This window comes from Sus scrofa, chromosome 5 (genome assembly GCF_054392235.1).
Source record: "Sus scrofa isolate SSC_HxYL_T2T_F1_AM1 chromosome 5, Sscrofa_HxYL_maternal_Yorkshire_Landrace_v2.0, whole genome shotgun sequence".
Lineage (NCBI taxonomy): Eukaryota > Metazoa > Chordata > Mammalia > Artiodactyla > Suidae > Sus > Sus scrofa.
Genome location: NC_139387.1, coordinates 85,108,894 through 85,133,107, shown reverse-complemented (window position 1 = coordinate 85,133,107; position 24,214 = coordinate 85,108,894). Strand labels below are relative to the sequence as shown.

Below are 24,214 nucleotides of genomic sequence, written 5' to 3'. Positions count from 1 at the left end.
ATGCTTTCTAGAAAGGGCATTTCACTTAGAAGATTTTACCTTTACTAGAAGGGAAAAACTTGGCAGCCCCATGTTGCTGCACTTTTGCTCTCAGATCTGGGGAGATGGGAGCCCTGAGAAGCTCGCTTCTCTCTGGGGAGGGGTCCTTGGGGGAGAGGATTGAAAACAGGGGATGAAGGGAGGAGATGAAGGGAGGAGACGAAGGGTGGGTCCTTCGGCTGATTTTAAGAGGCTTTTTGGCCTCCCCAACCTCATAAACCTGGAGCCTGTGAGAACCTGAAACAAGTAAAACCTGAGATGCTGACTCAGCAAGAGTGAGAGGCTCATTTGCATGATATTTCTAGGGTGATGTAGCTATGTGCGGCTCGTGTAGTAAGAAGAGCATTTGTTCCTGACCCATGACGCCTAGATCCTGCCTTCCTTCTGGCGACCCCAAGGTTTGCTGAAGCACTTTCTGTTTGCCAAACATGTAATGATCATCTTACTCTGTTCCTCATGCTGAGCTTATTCCTGGAGTTCAAAAATGGAGCTGCTTATAGCCTCTTGGAAGGTCAGGCCTGTGGTTTGCAGGTAGGTGGGCACTTGGAGGGTATCACCCAAAGATGAGCCCATAGGTGCTCCTCACCTGGCCATAGAACCCCACCAAACTAGGCCCAAGATGCTGTGCCTGCTTACATGACCTATTTTCTAGCTACCAACAGCTAGCATTATCTATTCTAAACATCTGGCAGTACCTGCCTGCTTAGTCACCTTGCCCCTGTCTTCAAACAGCTGTAGGGTCCCACCCCCTCTCCGCCTCCTTCCATCTGGGGTCCCTCCCCTTTTTCTTCTTGGAAGGATCTGGAGGCACCAGATCCACAAGTTCTGATGTCTTTAAAAGGATCCGCCTGGGTAATAAGGCTCTTGTGGGAGCAGTGACATTCACATTGACGCCAGTGAAAGTCCAACTGCCAACCCCCTTGTGGCCTTCAGCTGGACATCATGAGGGCCTGTGTCCCCCTGATAGTGGCCATGCTCTGCGGCCTGGCCTGGGCAGGTAAGTCACGACTGGTGGGGATGACAGGGGGTCCTGCGAAAAGCAGCAGAGAGTTGAGGGACTTGGTAGAGGGTGAAGGTAGAGAGACAAGGGAGGGCCACTCTGTCCTGATGCCATGGACACCTTCGACTTGGCCTGGTCTGAGGAAGGAGTTGCCTTCCTCAGGGCAACTGGTGGACGAATGTCATGGAAGCCCCTTCTTGCCACTTTGGAAGACGAGCCCCAAGCATCCCTTCGTCCAACCTGACTTTTGACCTTAGCAAGGCTTTTTTTTTTTGTTTTGTCTTTTTGTTTTTTCCTGGGACCACTGTATGGTCTAAAGATGGGCTGTGAGTGACTGGGTTTGAATGGCCTGGCTGCCCTTGATCCCTTCCTTTGCTGCCCGGGGATGGGTGAGTTGTCTGGGCTGGGAGCTTTCTCTGAGTAAAGACTTAGGAGGGGGAACCTGGAAGAGCACCTGACCAGGAGGCAGGCGGCGTGCTCTCGGGGGCTGCATAAGTGGTCAGAGGAACGGGTCTCGTCCTGCATTAGGGGAACTGAAGCAGAGAAAGGTCCTAGCGGTCCGGGGATGGGATGGCAGGTGAGGACAGGAGCCGCTTCCTGTTTGGCAGCTGGCAGGTGCTGCTGCTGAGGTGTTAATAGGTGGTTAATGGGTGAGTGGGAAGGGTGCGGAGGGAGGGGGCTGAGCTGAGGGGTGTGAGGAGAGTCCTCCTCTGCCCAGAGAAGAGAGAATCCAAGCTGGATTCCCTTTCCACCCCACCCCAGTTGTTCCTACATAGGGCTCTTGTAAGGACTGCATAAGATAAGGTCTAAGAGGCGCTCTACGTGGAGTGAGCGCTCCATGGATTGGGTCCTTGATCATGGTTGTGAGTATAAATCAAAATAAATATAAAACATTCATTTATATATATAAATTCATTTATATATTTACATTTGTATCACATTAATTATATATTCTATTAATAAAATGTGGACAATAAATTTAATACAAAATATTAATGTAATATATTGATATAAAATATTATTTATATAGAGATTTATCTAAATAGAAAATCTACTCTTGCAATCATTTCCGGTCAGATGGTGGATACGAAGACCCCTAATGGGATTCCTAAGTGGAAAGCCTTTGGAGGGGAAAGCCGTTCCCAGGCCTCCCACGCTGGGTGGGCTCGGGTACCTGCACTTGGGCACCCACAGCAGAGAGGCCAGGCCCGGGTGGTGCAAGGCTCGTGGTAGAGTGAGGGCAGCGTGAGAGCTTCTAGCTTAGTGTGAAGGAGAGGCCGTGGGGTTAGGGCTTCCCAGTGTCCGGAGAGGAGAGCCGCTGGAGACGTTTGGTCCCCAGGGGACATCCCTGAGGGCAGGGGCAACAGTAGCTTCAAGGTGCAGGTGGAGCCCTTGCCCCTGGGGATGGTGATCTGATGCCGGTGTGGGGCCGAGGGGAAGGTAAGGGTCCAGTGGATGATAGGTCTAACACTTCAGCCAAGAGAGCCAACATCTCAAGAGTCCCTGTTGTGGCTCAGCGGGCTAGGAGCCTGACATAGTGTCTGTGAGGAGGCAGGTTCAATCCCCGGACTTGCTCAGTGGGTTAAGGATCCAGCGTTGCCTCAAGGTTCAGCATAGGTTGCAGATGCTGCTTGGAGCTGGTGTTGCTGTGGCTGTGGTGTAGGCAGGCAGCTGCAGCTCGGATTTAATCCCTGGCCCGGGAACTTCCATGTGCCATGGGTGCACCTCTAAAAAGACACACACACACACACACACACACACACACACCCACAAAAAAACAACCTTCAACATCTCAGAACTTAGATGCAGGAGTATGAATTGTGTGGGAACCAGACTCAGGTACCCAGTTGTTTCAAGTGAACTCAGGCAGGAAGCTGGTCCTGGAAGGGCATCTTCTTGGTTGGCTCAGGTCTCCATGGAAACAGCATCTGGGGCCCCCAGAAAAGCAGAGACATAGGATCTCTGAACCATCAGAAGGGCTGAGCACTGGCCATATAGGGACACCCAGGCATGGGACCAAGCTTCTCGGTGGGCAGTGTAGATAGGAGTGGGTATTCTGGCTTATTAAAATCTTTAAATTTGCAGAGAAATGTAGTGTGTTAGGTGGGGGTGAGGATGGGGAGGAGGGGGTGGTGGGAAGGGGGATAAGCTTTTCACAGGGAATGGAGGGAGACTCTTTCCGGGATAAGACAGGCAGAACGAGGAAAGGTAGAACGAGAGAGATGGGGTGGACAGACGAGGGTTGAAAGGTTGTTGGAGCAGTGATTCAGTGCCTGGCTGGTGAGTGAGGCACACATGGAGCATTTGTGTGAACAGGAGATACTGGGGTGAGAAGTCAGGGTGACGAGCCATACGAGTGTCCCCAGAAGAGCACGGGAGGTGCCTACCAGCCCTCGCCTCCCTACTCAGATCCCAAGGTGCTCTCGAAGCAGATCAGGTTTACAGGGACACATGAAGGATCCGTGGCCTGGGGTTCCTTCTGGGGACAAAGTTCTTGAACAGAGATGAAAAGGTCCACTCAGCCAGGGCCAGTGGGGAGTGTTCTCCTGAGCTCCACAGAGCTGACTATTCACTTCACCCCTTCTCAGCGGGTGCCAGCTGCTGGAATGGCGTGAATCCCTTCTTTGGACTCTGTTGATCTGGCCCATTAAGAACGTTGCCCTGATTTGTCTGAATTCTCTCCCTTCAGATTCTGGGTGTACTGCCAGCCTGGCCGAGCAGGCAGCTGACACAGCCCTTCCCCCTGGCTTGAAAACTCCTCCTTAGGGGCCTTGCATTTGAGTCCAAGGAGCATCATTTAAGATGCACGAGAAGATCCCCTGGGCCTCGAGGGACAAGCGCCTTGGACCTGGTCGTTTTTAGGGACAATTCACGAGAATTACCTTCCTGGCTGAGGCCCTTTACTCGATGGGAAGTTGCCTCAGGACCTGGGGGAACCTGGACTTGGCACCTCTCTGATGTCAAGAACACAGACTCACAGAGTTGATGTCAGCTAGGAAACTGTCCGCAACAGAAAGGCGCCAACACCCCAGCCCAAGGGATGATCCCGCTGAAACCCAGGAGCGGGGAGTCAGCCAGATCAAGGATGGAAACAGGGAAGACTGCTCCAGCTAGTCTGGGTACTTGCCACCTTGAAGATGGCATGGAATGTCGCCACCATTTATCTAACTCACACTTACGTGGCACCACCGTGTGTCATGCACTGTGCTAAGGGCTTTACAAAAATTAACTCATTTGGGAGTTCCCATCGTGGCTCCGTGGTAACGAACCTGACTAGTATCCATGAGGATGTGGGTTCCATCCCTGACCTCGCTCAGTGGCTTAAGGATCCCGTGTTGCTGGGGCTGTGATGTAGGCCTGCAGCTGCAGCTCCGATTTGACCTCTAGCCTGGGAACCTCCATACGCCGCACATGCGGCCCTAAAAAGACACAAATAAATGAATAAATAAATATTTAATTCTTATGAATATTCTATGAGATGGGCTCTATTATTATCGCCCTTTCACAGAGAAGGAAACTGAGGCACAGAAAGTCAAATAACCTGCCCAGGATCATGTAGCCGGGAAGCAGCAGGCCTAGCATTCCAGCCTTGAGCGATTTGGCCTCTCTGGTTCCTGGCCTCTCTGCTGTCCTCCCCTCTTAGGCTCAGTATAAACCCTAATCCCAGAACTCAAACCCGAAACTAAACCTGTATCCCTAATTCTGACCTCCACCCCAATCCAGGCTAAGTTTTGATGCTATCCCTGTGTGAAATTGCAACTGGAACCAAACCTCAATTACTTTTTTTTTCTTTTGCTTTTTGGGGTTCCACTCGCGGCATATGAAGTTCCCAGGCTAGGGGTCTAATCGGAGCTGTAGCCACTGGCCTACGGCAGAGCCCAAACAACGCAGGATCTGAGCCACGTCTGCAACCTACACCACAGCTCATGGCAACGCTGGATCCTTAACCCACTGAGCAAGGCCAGGGATCAAACCCGAAACCTCATGGTTCCTAGTCGGATTCATTTCTGCTGCACCATGACGAGAACTCCGTAAACCTCAATTCTAACCTAAGGCAAAATTGGGATTATTTCTCCTCTCCTAGTCTTGACACATTCCTCAACCCCAAATATGGTTTTTAAAAACATTTTTTTATTAAAGTATATATATATACATATACATATATATATGTATACACACACACACACACACACACACACACACACACACATTCCCTTTCTTGTATTATCTTCCATCATGGTCTACACCAAGAGACTGGATATAGTTCCCTGTGCTGCATATGTGGTTTTAAACCTACTCCGCTTTCCTTACCCAAACAGCTACACAAAATGTTATTTTATCAGTAATTAACCCAAGCCCTAATCCTCACTGTCGCTCTTAATCTAACTAACCCCAACCCTGGCCTAAATTAGGTTTCAGTTTCTCCAGTCACAAATTCCAGTGTAGAACTGTAACTCTGCCTCTGATCTTGACATTCTCTGTAACCCACAGCCTGACCCTAAACCCAATACCAGCTAAATCCAAACCTCAGGAACCTCAAATGGAAACAAAGACTCTGTTATCACTCTTAAAGACCAGGGTGGAAGGAACCGGTGCCCAGCCAGCTGTTGCCCTGGCGTGCCCCCTCTGCTGTCTTTGCTGTGTTGGGCTTGTTTTTTTTTTTGTTTTTTTTTTTTTTTTTTTTTTTTTTAGGGGTGGTGGTGGGTTTGTACCATTTCCTTCAAAATGTCTTGTCTTATGCCGCTTGTGACCAAAAGCCTGCTTCTGCAAGCCAGTTGGCTGGAGCAAGGGATGCGGTCTGTGGTTATATGACAGATGCTATTCCCAAGCCCAGCTCTCAACCCACACCCGCCTCATTCCCCACCCTAAGCGAAACTAATACAAACACAGTCCCAAGGCTAGAGGAAACAGAAAGATGTGACATGGGGAGAAAGAGGGTGCAGAGGAGACCGAACAAAAGAAGCAGGAGATATAGAAGGGACAGGATGAGAGGCAGGGGATGGGTCAGAGAGAGAGGGCAGGAGGGACCCTTGGAGCCGTGGTGACTCATCCTCCTCTACCAGACAGGTGAATGGCGGCTTCTGGGCTACGCCCATCCCACGGACCTCTTTCTTTGGTCTGTCTGGATTTTTAAAAATTGGAAAACTTCACATAAAATTTAAGGCTTCTCTTGAAAAACAGAAGGCTCTGGCAACACTTGAGCCTTCATCCCAGCCTGGCAACAGTTGGCTGGAGCTGCTAGTGGCTGCCAAGCTCAGGCAGGGCATCGTTTCCAAGTTTGTCACAGTCCCCACCTCTCCCTATTGCCCACGTCTTCTTGACTCGTTTGTGGAACAGCTCTAACTCCAAAAGGTATCTGAGTTGTGATCCTGGGTCTATATTATGAGCCCTGCAATAGTCAGTGGGGGGTGGGTGGTGGGTGGTGGGCGGCAGGGGTGAGACTTATGTATGCCTGGGTGGCTGTGCATGCCTTTCTTCCTGGAAGCCAGCAATGACCTTCTCTGCCAGGTGGGGCCCTGCCTGTGTCTGTGAACCCTCCTGCGGAGAGTACCCAGATGAGGAGAGTAGGCTTCCCAGAGAGCTAACTTTGTGACCTTAACTGCCCATAGGCAAAACGGAGTCATGTGCATCCCGCTGTCATGAGAAATTTGACCGAGATGCCTCCTGCCAGTGTGACCGCCGGTGTCCCCGGCATGGGGACTGCTGTGAAGACTATGAATACCTGTGTACCGGTGAGGCTCCTTGTGGAGAGACGGGTCTGGGAGGCATGGCCAGCGATGCCATGACCACACCCAGCCTGCTGGACCCCTGCCAGGGGGTCCAGACTGATGGCAGGGCTCAAAAGACGCCGACAGGCAGAGCAGGGGTCAGGGCTTTGGCCACCACTTGTCGCGGCTTTTCTAGGATGTTCCAAAGTAAAACCCCAGCTTAAAATAAAACAGATGTCATCCTCCTGGAATGTCCGTTTGAACTATCAGGATTAACAATATCTTGAAACTTGAATTCCAAAAATTGCAAGGGAGGGGGAATATTATTTTAGCACGAGTTGTCAGTTATTACTCACAGAAGTAGAAAAAGGGGACTCACTTTCCCAGCTCGCATGCCACCAGGAAGACTGCCTGGTGTCACAGGGACCATCACAGCAGTGGACTGAGTGGCTGCACATCTGCAACCTGTCAGTCCCAGGCCAGCAGTTAAACGGGACCTGCTCCACCCCTGAATGACAGTTGTTCCTCTGCTATTCCAACCACAAAGTTTCACGTGAATCATTTGAAAAGCTCATTTTGAGTAATTCCCTCATTTGGGTGATTCCAAGGCTTTAGACTCCCAGACCTTCAGCTTTGTGACAGAAACCTTGCTAAATTCACTGTCAAACTATATGCCCTGACGCCCAGTTTGGAAAACATGGTCAGCTGAAGCCACGGCAGGCAATGGCCAGCAAGACCACTGGCATGGTTGTGCAGGTTGGGCACTGCACAAGGTCCCCCAGCTGAGAAGGTGAGTTGGAGCAAAGATGACTCTTGTACCCCTCTCACCAAGCTGTGTGTCTTGGTGAAGAGCTGTGTCTGCTGAGAGAAAAGAGTACTTTTTCTTAATTTGCCCAAGAGTGGTCTACAGTGGCTGGCTCTGCTAATCCAGCCATGTGCCCTCAGAGCTGCTTCCACCCAAAGGAATGCTGATTCAATTTATAGGAAAACACCATACATCCCAGCAGAAGTTCAGCTGATCAGGCCTAGGTAGGGAAACCCAGGCCCAGATCTCAATGCCAGAATCAGAGTTGCCCCATCTTCTGCTGCCCTGGCCCCCATTCAGCAGACATGGGAAGTCCTGTCACCTGGGACCATGAGGTTGGCATTTTAAGATAGAGATGATAAGCAGCCCAGGAGCCAGTTCATCACTAAGTCTCTGATTTGCCACTCAATCTTTTTCCCATAGAAAAAAATATTATAAATGATGGTTGAGACTCTAGATCAGCTCGCCTAAGTCTATTTTGAGTAAGATGTGGTGGAGTTAAGAACCCGGTGGATTGTCAGCCCTTAAAACACAGCCTGGCAGAAAACAAGGGGTCAGATGTTTGTTGACTGAAGAAATAACCTGCCCCCACGGTTGTGATGGTAATAACACTATCTGGTTAATGCAGTGACATTCTGAAGCACCTTGTAATAGTGGGGTTTGGTGGGGGGAGGGGTGGAATGTATTTCACTCTGTGCTGAGAGAGAAGCATCCCTTCCTCTTCCTGCCCACCCCCACTCCCATTCCACCCTTCTCTGCCCAGAGCCAAGGCTGCAGTCACTCAGCCTGGAGTGGGGCAAAGGAATGGGGCAGCAGGAGTTCTCTTGAGGTGCAGTGGGTTAAGGATCTGGTGTTGTCACTGCTGTAGCTTGGGTTCTGTCCCTGGCTCAGGAACTTCCAGATGCTGCAGGTGTAGCCAAAAAAAAAAGAAAAAAAGAAAAAGAAAGAAAAGAAAAAGAAAAAGAAATGGGGCAGCAACAGGAATGTGCTTTTCTGAACACGCCTTCCCTCCAAACACAGCCTTTGTGGCCATTGCCAAGTGCGACTGTGAAGAAAGAAGGGAAGTCGGTATCTCAGGAAACAGTCCTTATTCCATGAGGCCCGGGAGGAGTTCACCCCTGACTCTGACCGGGAGTTATTAGAGGTGAGGGCTGTTCCTAAGCGAGGGCCTTGGCCTTGAGGTTGGAGCCTGCTTACCTAGCAATTTACATTACAGAAAAGTCATACCCGCCTCAGAGACGTCCACCTAAAGGGCCACCTCCTGCCACAGGCCCCCACCCGCTTTTTACAGACAAGCACCCTGAGTACCGCAGGGTACATGGCGGGGAGGGCTGTCGCCTGGGGATGTTCCTTCCCTTCTGAGAATGGATTTCAATCCCCCTCTGTCTCACATTGTCAGTTTTTCTTCTCCTCCACCTGGTGCTTGTTCATTGTACCCTAGCCCCGGTTTTGTAGGTTCTTCCACTGCACGTGCCTGTCCCCAAGGCCGAGAGGACTGAGAATCAGGGATAGAGAGGAGGGACCCCTGGGGGACAGGTGGTGACTTGACTTCTCTGACCTACAGCTGAAGAGGACCCCAAAGATCCAGAGCCATTCCTGGAGCTGGAGGAAGAGGCTGAGGGGGCCCCAGCCAGCAGTGAGTCTGCCTTCGGAAAAGGGGGGCCTTTGGGATAAGGACTCAGGACTCGAGTGGGTGACAAGGGAAGGGGGGCAGCCGTGCTGGCGGCAACAGGCCCAGGCCAAACCAGACAGACCCCAAAAATCCATCACCTGGCAGTGGGGAGGAGGGCTCGCTGGAGTCTTAGGGTCTGGGTGGGAGGAAGCCCCTGGGGCCCTCAGTAACCTGGAGGGTAGGCAGGAAAGAGCCTGAGGTTTTATTTTTAGAGAGGGACGATTATAAAAACAACAGGCCCGAAAGTAGAGTTGGGCACCAGAAAGGACTTCCTGACCGTGAAGGGCGTGCACCCATGAAGCTTGTTTGTTTTCCTTCCCTGAAGTTCTTTAATAGGAAGCGGCAGGAGAGCGAGGCTCGGGGGAGGCAGAGGGGCGGGGCGGGGAACCGGCGGGACGCAGCGACCCCTAGAGGCCGGCCCGGGACACTCCTCCTCCCTGTCCTCTCAGACTTATACTCCGCACCCGACTCCTGCCATGGCCGCTGCTGGGAAGCCTTCGACAAGCACCACCCGTGCCACTGTAATGCCCGCTGCCGGGAGTTTGGAAACTGCTGCGAGGATTTCGAGAGCCTGTGTGGCCATGGTCAGTCTCCTGCTCCCTTTCGCATAGCCCCAGAGACAGAAGGACCCTCTCTACGTGTGGTCCCGGGACCAGCAGCATCAGCAGCATCTGGAACTTTATTAGAAATGGAAACTCGGAGTTCTGGTTGTGGCTCAGTCGTTTAGTGTCCGCGACGATGCGGGTTCGACCCCCAGCCTCGCTCCGTGGGTTGAGGGTCTGGTGTTGCTGCAAGCTGCAGAGTAGGTCACAGACGCAGCTGGGATCCCCTGTTGCCTTGACTGTGGTGGCAGGCAGCTGCAGCTCGGATTCCACCCCTAGCCTGGGAAAAGAGACGGAAACTCTAGGGCTCATCCCAGACCCATTAAATCAGAAAGTCTGTCGGGGGCGGGGGACCAGTCTGCTCTCACAAGCATTCCAGGGTTCACGCCCAAGTGAGAGAACCTTCCAGAAGGCAGGGGGCTGTGTGGATATTTTGTGGACATTCTGTGGGCAAGGCCATGGGCTATTTTAAGGATCGCTTAGGCCCTAGGCCCCTGCCCTGCAATCACTAGGGTGCCTGATTGCAGCCCCTCTCCCCCACTGCTGGCTTTTGGAAGGTTCCCAGGAGAGGATGCCCCCAGCCTCCCTTGGGCTCTGAGATACCCCTCCCCCAATTCCTCCCAGAGGGTTTCTCGCACAGCGGCGATGCCATCACCAAGGAGGAGCTGCGGAGCATCTCTGAGAAGATCTACAGGGCAGACACCAACAAAGCCCAGAAGGAAGACATCATTCTCAATAGCCAAAACCGCATCCCGCCCTCGGAGACCAGAGACCAAGTGGACCGCTGCCCAGAGCCGTGAGTTCCATTTGTGCCTCTGCAAAATCTCTCCCCCACTTTGCTGCTTCTTTTTTTGGCCACACCTGCAGCATATGAAAGTTCCTGGGCCAGGGATCTAGGGATCGAATCCGAGATGCAGCCGCGACCTATGCCACAGCTGCGGCAATGCCAGATCCTTAATCCAGTGCACCTGGCTGGGGATTGAACCTGGATCTCCACCGTGAGTAGAACTGCTACAGTCAGGTCCTTAATCCAACAAGCCACAGTGGGAACTCCCTGGCTTTGCTTCTTTTGGTGCCTCAAGGCAGGCAAGATCAAAGGGAAAGGGACAAAATAGGTCTCCCAGAGACAGACAGATAAAGCCATCTTGAGGGCCTGTGGGGACCCACTGGGGGGCTTCTGGGATTGGCTGGGCTGAAGATAGAACTGGCCTTCCCAGAAATGGAGTGGAAGAAAAGAGCAACCTCACAGGAGTTCTTGCTGTGGCACAGCGGAAAGGAATCTGACTAGGAACCATGGGGTTGCGGGTTTGACCCCTGGCTTTGCTCAGTGGGTTAAGGATCCGGCGTCGCCATGAGCTGTGGTGTAGGTCACAGACACAACTCGGATGCTGCGTTGCTGTAGCTGTGGTGTAGGTCGGCAGCTGTAGCTCTGATTTGACCCCTAGCCTGGGAACCTCCATGTGCTGCGAGGGAGGCCCTAAAAAGCAAAAGACAAAAAAGAAAAGACCAACCTCTTGCGTTGTCCCCAAGAGTATCTCAAGTCCCCCCCCCAGCCTCTGACCCAACCCTCGCATGCCTGCCTCTGTATCTGGACGTTCCTGGATGGGTTCTGCTCCGTGTCCAGCATCCAGGCCTCTGACTGCGCTTCCCCCCACCTCTCCCAGGCTCTTCACCTACGTCAATGAGAAGCTCTTCTCCAAGCCGACCTACGCAGCCTTCATCAACCTCCTCAACAACTACCAGCGGGCCACGGGCCGCGGGGAGCACTTCACAGCCCAGCAGCTGGCTGAGCAGGACACCTTCCTCAGGGAGATCATGAGCACGGCCGTCATGAAGACGCTCTATGGCTTCCTCCACCAGCAGAGTGAGTGGGGCAGGAGCCTCCTTCCCCAGGCCCTGCGCCCAAAGCTGGCCATGCTGGGGGTGGGGGTGGGGGCAGTGTATCTCTGGGCGGGGACAGGGAAGGGGCCAGAGAGGAGCCCAGAGGCAGGAACTGAAGACTCCTCCGTCTGCTTTGGAAGCCACCCCCACCCTATCTTTGGACCTCATCTTAGCCACCTCGTTTACCCCCCACTCGCTGCCTCAGTCTCAGGGTTCCCGGAAGGCCACAAGTCGCCCCACTCTCCCCCAGGGCACTTTTCTGCCACCTCAGTGGATCTCAGAGTCAGCACCACTTTCTCTCTTGCCTCTGCTCCCTCCTCCGGCACTAAGTCCAGCAAGGAGGCTGGCCCCCTCCACGTTTTTGCTGGGGAAGCAGCAACAGAAAATCAACACAGGTTCGGAGGGGGACGTTCTACCCGGAAGGGTTCTGGTTGGAGCGACTCCAGATAGAGATACGTTTGAATCAGACCAAAAAAGGTTTGGGCCGCAGGAGTTCTTGGCACGGGCCGTGTTTATGAGTGTCCGCCAGATTCCTTTCCTGAACTCCAGGCCGCTGGGCCTTGCCTGGGGGTGGTTCCGTCCAGGTCTTCCCTTGCCGGCCGTGGGGTCGCCTCTGCTCAGCGCTGCTGTATTGCATCCTCCTGTGGCCCCGTTAGGCATTGGTAACCCTGTTTTTAGGTAAAACCGGTGACACTCGAGCGAGCCCTGGGAAGAGGGTGTGATCCTACACCGCCCCCTGGTGTCCTTTATAGTGAACAACAAGAGGATCTTGGAGGTGGAGACTGAGCCCTGGTCCATCAGCCACCCCATCTTCACCTCTGTCCCCGTCCAAATCCCACTTATCCTTCGAGTTCTAGCTCAGATCCCACTGAATTTATGAAGCTGCTTCTACTGCAGTTGGCACACAGCTGACTTTCAGTGTATCTCCGGAGGTCAAGGGCTTGGGGTGTGTCCCCAAAATAGCCTTGGGCCAGAGAGACTTAGTTTCACTCGCTAAGGATGCATATGACCCTGGGCCATTAGACCCTCAGACCTTCTCTGTGAAATGGGGTCTCGCGGGATTAATGCATGTAAAGCACTCATTGGAAAGCCTGGCACCCAGTAAGTGGTAGCCACTCAGTATGTGAAACTGTTCTCTGTTATTCCGTGTATTTTTAGTATTGCTTTCCAACTGTGCTATAAGTCCTTGAGAGGAAGGAATGTGCCTGGTATCTCTTTTGTGCCTTCCACACACAATTCTGGGCAGTGAACCACGGATATTTGATGGCTCCCTTATTCAGGTCCCCTTCTCTTGGTCCCCGGCCCTGACCCTTCTCTTGGTCCCAATGGCCTTTCCATCAGCTCCACCTGGCTGGCTAATTGCCCCCTCCTCAGTCTTTCCCAGCTCCTAAATGACCCCATCATTCATCCAGGTGCTCAGGCCAAAAGCCCAGGAGCAATTCTTCTGTTTACCTCACCGCTTCCCATCCCCCTTTCCTCCACCAGGAACATCTGTCACTTCCAGCTTCAAAATCTATCTGGGAATCTGCTCACTTCTCACCCCTCCCCCACGGCTGCTGCCTCCATCCAAGCCACCACCACCTCTGCCCTGGACAGAGTGGTATCCCCCACACTGGTGTCCCTTCTTCTGCTCATAGGCCCATTGGCCTTTTTCCTTACACAGCCAGAAAGATTCTTTAAAAACAAAGCTCCTATCACAGAATTCCCCTGCTTAAAACCCTTCAGTGGCTCTCCCACCCCCAAGAAGTGATGGAATTGAGAGATGGGTCTCTGGAGCGAGACCGTTTGGGCTCAAGGGCTGTGTCTACCTCTCATGAAGCGTGCAATCTTGTGTGGGTTCTATAACCTCTCTGCCTCAGTTTCCTCATCTCTAAATTGAGGGTAATTACTACCAACCTGATGTGAAAAATCAATGTGAGGACTGAAGGCACTTAAAACAGGGCTGCACATAGAACATATGCAGTAAATGTAAAATAGTTTTCTTACTTTTTTTTTTAGGGCCATGCCTGACATATGGAAGTTCCCAGGCTAGGGGTTGAATTGGAGCTGTAGCTGCTGGCCTTTGCCACAGCAACAGGGGATCTGAGCTGCTTCTGTGACCTACACCACAGCTCACAGCAACGCTGGATCCTTAACCCACTGAGTGAGGCCAGGGATCGAACCTGCATCCTCACGGCTACTAGTCGAGCTTGTTACAGCTGAGCCACAATGGGAACTTCCAGTTTTGTTACTGTTTGAAATCCAACCTTCTTGCCACCGCCTGCAGGACTGGCTGCTGCCTGCCTCTTGGACCGCCTCTCCCACCACCCTTCGCTCCTGCTCGCTGTGCTCCAGCCACATCAACTTTCAGCCCTTTGAACCCCTAGCTCAAGGTGTCCTGGAGCCTTTGCACTTGCCGTTCCTTCTCCTGGAAGAATCTTCCCCCTAGGTCTTCACAAGGCTTACTCCTTGTCCTCCAGGTCTCTGACTAGTGCTCCCTTCTCAGGCCCTTTTTTTCTTTTCTTTTTTTCTTTTTAGGGCTGCACCTACAGCCCATGGAAATTTCCTGGCTAGGGGCTGAAGTGGAGTGCAGCTGTCAGCCTACACCACAGCCACAGACAGCAAAGCAGGATCTGAGCTGCATCTGCAACCTGTGCTGCAGCTCGCAGCAATGCCAGATCCTTAACCCACTGAGCAAGGCCAGGGATGGAACCTGAATTCTGACAAACACTATGTCAGATTCTTAACTGGGCCACAACGGGAACTCCTCAAAGAGGCCTTTCTGATCTGACTTTCTAGAAGAGCCCTACCCCACTCCCATCTCCAGTCATCATGGGAGAATCTGCTTTATTTTCCTCGCAGCACGTACCTGAAATCATATTGTTTATTTGCCTATTATTTGTCTCCTCCACGGTGGTGTAAATGCTGAAGACAGGTATCGTGTCTTTGTGATTCCCTGCTAAAGCCTCGGCCTTTAGATTTGGGCCTGGCACAAAATAGGTGCCCCACTGATCATCGTTGAATGAATAATGGAATACATTTGTTCGCTGACCCCACATGACTCTTGAGCTGGAGCAGGCGGCCCTTCCCTGCTTCCCAGGCTCTGGCCCCACCGTCCCCTCTCCTAAGTCTTCTGTGTCCCTCTCTCCAGATCGCTACAGCTCAGAACAGGAGTTCGTCGACGACTTGAAAAACATGTGGTTTGGGCTGTACTCAAGAGGCAGTGAAGAGGGCGACTCCAGTGGCTTTGAACACGTCTTCTCAGGTGGGATTACTGTGCTTGGAAAGAAAGGTGAAAGGATGACGAGAGACGCTTCCCTCAGGCGCAGGGCAGCTCCGAGGCAGCAGCAGCCTAGCCAGTTCAGACGCAGGGTGGGACACGTCTCCTTCCAGGCCAAGGGGGCCGGTTTTGAGGACCGGTCTCTTCTGGAGTATCTAAGGGAGAAAGAAGACCAGATACCGGGGCTCCCCAGGGGCACCCGTAGGAAGGGAGATGGGTTTGAGGCCACGGATGTCTGCCTCTCAATGGCCCTCTGCTCCTGGGGCTCCCAAGACGACACTGCCCATTCCCCACCCTAAATCTGGCTCCTGGGGAGGTGGCTAGAGGAGCATCTCAGATGAGTCCCAGGCCAGCCGGGAGAAGGAACTCTCCCAAGGGCTTGAGTGGAAATGGGGTAGGGGGCTTCCTGCGGTGACAGGGATGTGAGGGACTCCGGGAAGTCGGGGTGGACACTCTGGGGTCAAGACTGGAGAAGGGGACAGCCTTGGCGTGGGAGGGGGAAGGAGGTCGGAGGGGAGGCCCTGATCGCCTTGCTCTGTTTATTACAGGGGAAGTCAAAAAAGGCAAGGTCACCGGCTTCCATAACTGGATCCGCTTCTACATGCAGGAGAAGGAGGGGCTGGTGGACTATTACAGCCACATCTATGATGGGCCTGTGGGTACTGAGCGCCGGCCCTCGGGGCTGGAGAAGCCTCGTTACCCCCCAGACGTCCTGTCCGCTTTCTGCAGCCCACACAGCCAGACTTGTCTCTCAGCCCTGCCCCTCTTGGTGGCCTAATGGGCGCTGGAAATAGGACTTCCCCATTTGTTGGAGGGCTTGTTTCGCCAGCCAGGATGCTTCCAAAAGGGGAAGGCTCCCAAGATGCAGGGTGTAGGAGGTGGAGGGTACCCTCTCTGGGTGGGAGGGTGGGGGCGGGAGAGGATCCTCAGAGAGGAAAACCCAAGACATGCAATTACCTGCTGCCTGAATTTCCTTAGAGTGCAGTGGCAGCTGAAGTTTCAGTCTGGCCAGTCTGAGTTAAACTTCTTATATTTTTATTAAAAAGTAAACCTTGGCTGTCCTGGGCCTGGGGATAATTTGGGGGCAATACACTGTCCTTCTTTCCACACATGAGGGCCATAGGGGACACTTATGTCCCTGCTCCCCTGGCATCGGTCACATGGATGCGGACTCTGGCCACCCTGGGAGATGTGCCCAGGCAGTTCCAGCCAGAGGGTCTCTGTTGATCTAAAGTTGCCAGCCTCAGACTTCCCGTTGTGGTGTGGTGGAAACGAACCTGACGAGTATCCATGAGGATGCGGGTTCAATCCCTGGCCTCACTCAGTGGGTCAAGGATCCTGCGTTGCCGTGAGCTGTGGTGGAGGCCAGTTGCTGCAGCTCCAATTCCACCCCTAGCCTGGGAACTTCCATATACTGTGGGTGTGGCCCTAAAAAGCCAAAAATTAATTAATTAATTAAGCAGCCAGCCTCCCCAGCAAGCTCACCCAGGTCCCCACGGGCCCTCAACAAACCCCAGTCCCCCTGTGTCCAGCTCCACACCGTGACCCTCCCCAGACCCCCGTTTTTGCTCTTCCCTCCGCAGTGGGATTCTTACCCTGATGTGCTGGCCATGCAGTTCAACTGGGACGGCTACTACAAGGAAGTGGGCTCAGCTTTCATCGGCAGCAGCCCTGAGTTTGAGTTCGCCCTCTATTCCCTGTGCTTCATCGCCAGGCCAGGCAGAGTGTAAGTCTCAGTGGCTCCGAGGGCTCGGACAAATCTCCATTCTGGGTCTTGGTTTTCTCACTCGGAGCCTGAGGCTGTTGATTACATCAGTGGCTGTTACCCTTCATCTCGGCAGCAGAACCACCCCCTCTCCCCACCACGTGCAATCCTATGCAGGACCTCAGTGTATAAAAGAGTTAGGGAGTTCCCATTGTGGCTCAGTGGGTTAAGAACCCGACTAGCGTCCATGAGGATGCAGGTCCGATTCCTGGCCTTGCTCAGTGGGTTAAGGATCTGGTGTTGCCACAGCTGTACTATAAGTCACAGATGTGGCTTGGATCCCATGTGGGCTGTGGCTGTGGCTGTGGCTGGCAGCTGCAGCTCCAATTTGACTCCTAGCCTGGGAACTTTCATATGCTGCAGGTGTGGGCCTAAAAAAAAAAAAAGATGGAAAATAGACAGATTTTGAAAGGGCCCCCTGAATGTGGGGAGCTGGAGGCAGTGGCTGAAGGGCAGTGGCAGCTCCCTTGTAGGCCCTTAAAGACAGGGTGGAGCCCTTCTGTGGGTTGAACTTGATCCTTCCAGCCTGGGGACAGAGGTGGAGGGAAGCAGGTCCCTATGATCTGGTGATCTTTCTCCACAGGTGCTCACTAAGCCTGGGTGGACATCCCTTGGCCATCCAGACCTATACCTGGGACAAGTCAACCTACGGAAACGGCAAGAAGTACATCGCCACAGCCTACGTGGTGTCTTCCACCCAATAAAGCTTCGAGCTAGAAAGGGGCATGGGGGCAGCGAGAGCTCTTGCAGGGCTGAGAGGCCATCTGCTCTGCTCTGGAGGGGAGGGGTTGAAGGAGACTGGGAGGGAAATGCCCACATGGGAAAGAGAGAAAAGATGCAAATTAGAGAAACTAATCTTTGTCTTCTAGCAATTTGGAAACAGTCCTGACAGAAGGTGGGACTCCGATGCCTTCGCAGGGCAGACTGCTTCCTCTGTGGATTTAAAGCAGCCAGCCTCGGTGGCTCTTTGCCTTGATGGGAGGTGGAACCCTGACTAAGTCCTTGACCTCTCCAGGTCTCGTGCTTCCTTCTAACGCAAAGGGAAGGGGTTTGCCCCATTCCTCTTTCGGGGGTTGATGAAAAGGCAAACCTGATCACATTCTTACTGTGAAGGTGTTTTCACTTGTTCTTAGGAAGAACAGCTGTTAAGAATTGAAGATTTACAGTGGCTGTTATTGTACACAGCTCTACAAACTAATTCTCCCCTATGCTGGGGCCTTAAAGAAATTAGGCCCTGGGAGTCAAGGGTGGGTCTTTGGTCTTTTCTAGGGTTTAGATCCTCTCAGAACGGGGTCTGGAGAGGGTAATGGGTGGTGCAGTGAGTACACTGGGGAGGGGGTGGGAGTGGACCTGCTTTTTTTGCAGTCAGCAGTCAGTTCAGTAACTGCATCCAGAAGCTTCCTGCTTGTAGATATTTAGCACAGTTACAGAGCTGTATTTTGATTCCAAATAGTTTGTGAAAGAGTTCCGCCCATAGGAGGAAGATTTTTCATCAGAAGAAGAAAGCAACCTGTAGCTTGATGTCACTAATAATTATTTTAAGTCTTATTCAGCAGCCATAATTTGCATAAGTTCTAGAATGGAAGACAAGGAGACTGGGGCTCCCTATTTCAACCTCAATTACGCATTTCTCCCCTAACCCTCCTGGGCACCAGATGCTGTCCCACAGAGCGAGACTTGAACTATGGTTTGGAGGGCTTGAGTCTCCAATTAAAGTCATTTAAGAAAACTTGACATCTGTCTCTTCTTGGCATCTGGCCCCCTCAACTGTCTGTCTTCCCACCTTTCCTGTGGAGCTGGGCTGGGAGTGATGCTTCTAGCTTTGGCGGCGCTTCAGGATGACCTGGGGAATGTCATATCTTGGTCAAGTTCCTGAGGACTCACCAAGTCTCTCTAGCTAAGATCTGGAGAGAATAGGTCCTGGTGGACTTGTAATGTAAAGAGTGGAAGGAGTGCCCTCCCAGCTTCTGGTTCCACATATAAGGAGCCTGGAAGTCACCACTTGATAACAAGTGAAAACTGACCAGACTGAAAAACCAACAATTCTTCTTGGATCTGTAAGAAGACACTACTGCCCTCAAGATTGGAAAGATAGGTGAATATTGGAAGACACCGCTCACTGGAATAGAGACGCTTGAGCAGAAACCATGCTGGGGTAGGAAAACCTGAACTGGCATTGATGAATTGCCGGAGGTTCAGATGGCCCTGCGAGTTAAAAACTTGAGGGGATCTAGTCATGGGAAGCCTTCACAATGGTGTGGGATTTACCTCCAGGAGCTCCACCAGGCTCCCATAGTAAACACATGAGCAAACTCCCCTTAGTCATGCGAAAAGAAATATGAAATCCTCCAGAACATTCTGTCTTTCTTAAGAAAGTGTGCCCTCAAGGGAAAGTAGCCAGAGCCTAACCAGCTGGACTATAATCAAAGCCTAACTGACTGGGGAAGGGAAAAAAGACCCAACTCCAGTCCACTCTAGCCATCCTTTCCACAGAAAGGGGGAGAAAAAACCTGAAGTTCACAGGACAGAGGCACAGGCTGCATAAAAGACAGACCCACAAAGGACTACAGAAGGCTTTCCCTCCCCTCACACCTCACCACAACACTACTAAAGACCCACTTACAGCACTTCATTTTTCTGGTATATCATGTCTGGCTACCAAGAAAAAATTGCTACCTGAAAACTGGGTTCACCTCTTGGTGGGCATTAAGCCAAAAGACACAACCAAGCCAAAGACCCGGAGAAGAAAGGATTCATGACCTTGCAGCAAATTAGGAGAACACTGGGGATCTTTCCCAAAGCAGTGCCTCCCTGAACAGCAAAACTGGGGCAGTTTTAAACTAAAGGGACATGCATATTCATGAAGGGGGCTGGGCTATCAACTAAAGCCCAAGCTTTAGCTGATTGAAGTCGGGGTCAGAAAAGGCCAACATCATCATCCTTTAGGTATCAGTGGATGTGGTGGCTGAGCTTTTCAGGCTAAGCTTTACCACTGTAATAGAACTAGCAATCTTTATACCTGCTATACTACTTTTGCTATTGTTATTTTTCTTGCCAGGTAAGTCATTTGTTGCTGCATTATTTTGTTCCCTTAAGATCTTTAATAACTGAGGCCTGTTCGAGGGTAAGCGTGGTGGCCAGGCTTCGATTACAAAATGGCTTAGGCCCCAAATGGATTCTCTCCTGTTAAGAAAGGTATGAGAGTTCCCTTGTAATGCAGCAGGTAAAGGATCTGGCATTGTCACCGTAGGGGCTTGGGTCACTGCTGTGGGTCGGGTTTGATCCCTGGGCCGGGGGAACTTCCACATGCTGTGGGCATGGCCAAAAAAAAAAAAAAAAAGAAGCCACATCTAGTTTTCTTTCTCTGTGGATTCTCCACACTATCTGCTTGCAAAATTACAAACCATACCAAAAGGCAAAAAACACAATTTGGAGAGATAGGGCAAACATTGGAACCAGACATGGCAGGAATGCTGGAATTACACTAGGGGTTTAAAACAACTATGATTAATATGCTAATGGCTCTAACGGATAAAGCAGGCAGTATGCAAGAACAGATGGGCAGTGTAAGCAAAGAGATGGATATTCTAGGAAATAATTGTTGGGCTTCACTCTGGCCTGCCAACCCTGTACTTGCCCAGCCTCAAGACCAAAGAAAGAGCCCAAAGTCAGCAACAGAAATATCAATGGTTTAATGGATGGGGGAGCTTACCTATTTGAAGCAAGGTCTTGTGTGGTGCAACAGAGAGTGGACAGGACATGGCAGTGGTCTTCACTACTGAAGGGGGTAGGGGGGATGTGGGAGAGGGAGGATACCAATTATAGAGCATGCCCCTCACCGCCCTTCTGATAAACCATCATAGTGGAGGCACTGTGATCTAAAGATTAGAACAATTAGTAGCTGGGACCTGGGGCATGTAGTAGACATTTACTAATTAGGCTCTATGATTAAGAAGGAAATCAGTCATGAGAATAGGGTGTAGGTAAGGCAGGGAGAGCAGGGGATGTACAGAAAGCAAGAAGGCAGCCATCTTGGGTGGCCCGATCATACAACAATCAATAAGAAACGCAGGAGATAAAATAACACTTAACAGAAATGAAGAATACCTTTGATGGGCTCATTAGTAGATTGGACTGCTGAGGAAAGAATCTCTGAACTTGGGGATAGTTCAATAGAATCTTTTTTTTTTTTGTCTTTTTGCCATTTCTCGGGCTGCTCCCGTGGCATATGGAGGTTCCCAGGATAGGGGTCTAATTGGAGCTGTAGCCACTGGCCTACACCAGAGCCACAGCAACGCAGGATTCGAGCCACGTCTGCAACCTACACCACAGCTCACGGCAACGCCGGATCGTTAACCCACTGAGCAAGGCCAGGGATCGAACCCGCAACCTCATGGTTCCTAGTCGGACTTGTTAACCACTGAGCCATGACGGGAACTCCAATAGAATCTTAAATAACCAAAAGGTAAAGCGAATAAAGTCTAAGAAAAACAGAACATTACCAAGTGCTGTGGGATGACAGAAGGGGTAACATATACATAATGGGAATACCTGGAGGAGAAAGAGCAAAAGGAATAGAAGAAATATTTGCAACAATAATGACTGGGAATTTCGCCAAATTAATGTAAGACATCAAACCACAGATCCAGGAAGCTCAGAGAACACCAAGCAGAATAAATCCAAACAAAAAACTACCCCTTGGCATATCACTTTCACATTATAGAATATCAAAGATGAAAATGCTGAAAGAAGTCAGAGGGTAACAAAACACGTTATCTATAGAGAAACAAGGGTAGGAATTAAATTTAACTTCTCAGAAACCATATAAGCAAGAAGAGAGAGGAAGGAAATATGTAATGTGTTGAGAGAAAACCCTCACCAACCTAGAATCTGTACCCTGCAAACTATCCTTCAAAAGGAAAGTGAAGGAGAAATAACGACTTTTTCAAGTAAACGAAAATTGTGGGAATTTGTTGCCAGTAGACTTGCTTGGCATGAAATGTTAGCAGAAGTTCTTTAGAGAGAAGGAAACTAATATAGGTCAGAAACATGGACCTATGTAAAGAAAGGAAGAGTGTCAAAGAAGGAATAAGTGAAGACAAAATAAAAACTTTCATTTTTCTGATTCTTAATTGATAACAGTTTGTTCAAGATAATAATAATAACAATATATTTGATGATACATACTTATGCATGTATGTATGCATGTATGTGTGTATCTATATATAAACACACACACACACACACATATATGAAATGAGTGACAGGTACAAGGGATGGGAGGAAAGAATTAGGATTAATTTGTTATTATAAAGTACTCATACCATCCAGGAAGTGGCAGTGATATTTGCAAGTGCACATGGTTTAGCTGAGTATATATATATATTGCAAACTCTATGGCAACCATTAAAAAAAGTTAAAAAAACTTATATTGCAACAGAACAAAGGGTGGAAAAAAAATGTATATTTGTAAGTGTAACTTGGTCCCCATGCTGTACAGTGGAAAAAAAATAAATTAAAAAAAAAGTTAAAAAAGTATAACTGATATGCTAAGAAAGGAGAGAAAATGGAATCATATAAAATGCTCAAAAGCATAAAAGGCAGAAAAAAGAGTAGAAGACAAAATAGGAACAAAGAACAAGGGCAACAAAAAGAAACCAGTAATGAAAATGGTAGATATTAATACAACTATATCAGTAATCACTTTAAATGTCAATGTTCTTCATGTACCAATTAAAGTTAGAGACTCTCAGAGTAAATTAAAACACAAGATCCAAGAGTTCCTGTTGTGGTGCATTGAAAACAAATGCGACTAGCATCTGTGAGGAGGTGGGTTCCATCCCTGGCCTTGCCCAGTGGGTCAGGAATCCCGCATTGCCAAGAGCTGTGGTGTAGGTTGCACATGCAGCTTTGATCTGATGTTGCTGTGGCTGTGGTGTAGGCCAGCAGCTGTAGCTCCAATTCAACTCCTAGACTGGGAACTTCCATATGCTGTGGGCGCGGCCCTAAAAAGCAAAATGAAACAAAAACAAAAATAAGACCCAATTATATGTTGTAACAAGAAACCCACTTTAAATATAAAAACATATACAGATGAAAAGGAAATGGAAACATTACCACATTAGGAGTTCCCGTTGAGGCATAGTGGTTAGCGAATCTGTCTAGGAACCATGAGGTTGCAGGTTGGATCCCTGGCATTGCTCAGTGGGTTAAGGATCTGGCGTTGCAGTGAGCTGTGGCGTAGGCTGGCAGCTGTAGCTCTGATTCGACCCTTAGCCTGGAAATCTCCATATCCTGCAGGAACAGCCCTAAAAAAAGCTAAAAAAAAAAAATTATAGGGCTATTTTAGATGGAAAGGTTTATTTGTTTCTGTCTGTTTTCACGGGCTTTTAAAATTATTTTTGTTTTACAATTTTATTTTGTTTTATACTTTTTTTTTTTTTTTGCTTTTTAGGGCTGCATCTGTGGCATATGCAAGTTCCCAGGCTAGGGGTCTAATCAGAGCTGTAGCCACAGCAATATGGGATCTGAGCCACGTCTGTGACCTACACCATAGCTCAGGCAATGCAGGATCCTTAACCCACTGAGGCCAGGAATTGAACCTGCGTCCTCATGGATACTAGCCGGGTTCATAAACCACTGAGCCACGACCAGAACTCCTGTTTTACAGTTTTAGACTTGCCATGAAAATGTAAGTTCACTCACACAGGAAGCAGAAGCACATAATGTTAAAAGCTTCATGTTCTTTTCACTTAGTGGCTAGGGCACATCAAAAGATAGATCTTAATACTGACACATGTCCAAGAAAGATTCAGAGATAGATACTTAGAAAAGGAAGGAATTTACTTGCAAAAGTGCAAGGTAGTCAGACTGAAGAACAGATTTGCCAAATACAAGTACTTAAAGATTAAAAAAAACCCTGCAAAATTAGTATAGGTACCATAGCCTGTACATGGTAGAGAAACAGTAACTTTCCCACATGATTTTCTTTCTTTTTTTTTTTTTAGGGCCTCACCCATGGCATATGGAGGTTCCCAAGCTAGGGGTTGAATCGGTGCTGTAGCCACTGGCCTACACCACAGCTCACGGCAACGCCAGATTCTTAACCCACTGAGCGAGCCCAGGGATTGAACCTGCATCCTCATGGATCCTAGACAGATTCGTTTCCGCTGAGCCACGACGGGAATTCCCCCACGTGATTTTCATATGCACAAAAGTGATAAAATACGGTTACAAACCAGCAAGGCAAATATTAGGGATAACAGTGGGAGCGATCCAAAGCATTATTCAAGTTATTATTATGTGGGGAATCAGAACAGGCCAGGATGATGCTGCAGTTTTTGGATTACCTACTGTGAAGCTGGAAGCAGGCAGAGTCAGATTTTGCTTTAACACACCTGTCAATCCTCTAGGCTGATTCTACCCAGAGGAGGAGGGCTCAGCGCACCTGATCTTCTGCGCACGCTCCGTCCTGGCTCCAGGG

General features: G+C 50.2%; 1 protein-coding gene and 2 long non-coding RNA genes across 4 annotated transcripts; 1 reads left to right on the top strand and 2 right to left on the bottom strand.

The window, feature by feature from the left end:
• The first annotated feature begins 859 nt into the window (after positions 1-859).
• ENDOU (endonuclease, poly(U) specific) lies at positions 860-18,465 on the top strand. Of its 2 annotated transcripts, none has more exons than XM_021092594.2 (10): positions 860-1,036; positions 6,649-6,771; positions 9,117-9,188; positions 9,674-9,808; positions 10,451-10,622; positions 11,491-11,690; positions 14,838-14,951; positions 15,515-15,621; positions 16,550-16,692; positions 17,315-18,465. In XM_021092594.2, exons 1-10 carry the CDS (start codon positions 982-984, stop codon positions 17,433-17,435), a joined length of 1,242 nt encoding a protein of 413 aa, XP_020948253.2. In that variant the 5' UTR covers positions 860-981; the 3' UTR covers positions 17,436-18,465. The 2 variants fall into 2 exon arrangements, with proteins under 2 accessions (XP_020948253.2, XP_084813420.1); XM_084957294.1 differs by lacking the exon at positions 860-1,036 and adding an exon at positions 3,729-4,158.
• Positions 9,860-11,681, bottom strand: LOC146403496 (uncharacterized). Its single transcript, XR_014804138.1, has 2 exons — positions 11,504-11,681; positions 9,860-10,106 (listed from the first exon to the last, which is right to left on the bottom strand). It is a non-coding gene; the product is annotated as an uncharacterized LOC146403496 (long non-coding RNA).
• Positions 14,555-24,209, bottom strand: LOC110260775 (uncharacterized). The gene is made up of 3 exons (XR_002344182.2): positions 24,129-24,209; positions 16,562-16,766; positions 14,555-15,121 (listed from the first exon to the last, which is right to left on the bottom strand). It is a non-coding gene; the product is annotated as an uncharacterized LOC110260775 (long non-coding RNA).
• Positions 24,210-24,214: the final 5 nt, after the last annotated feature.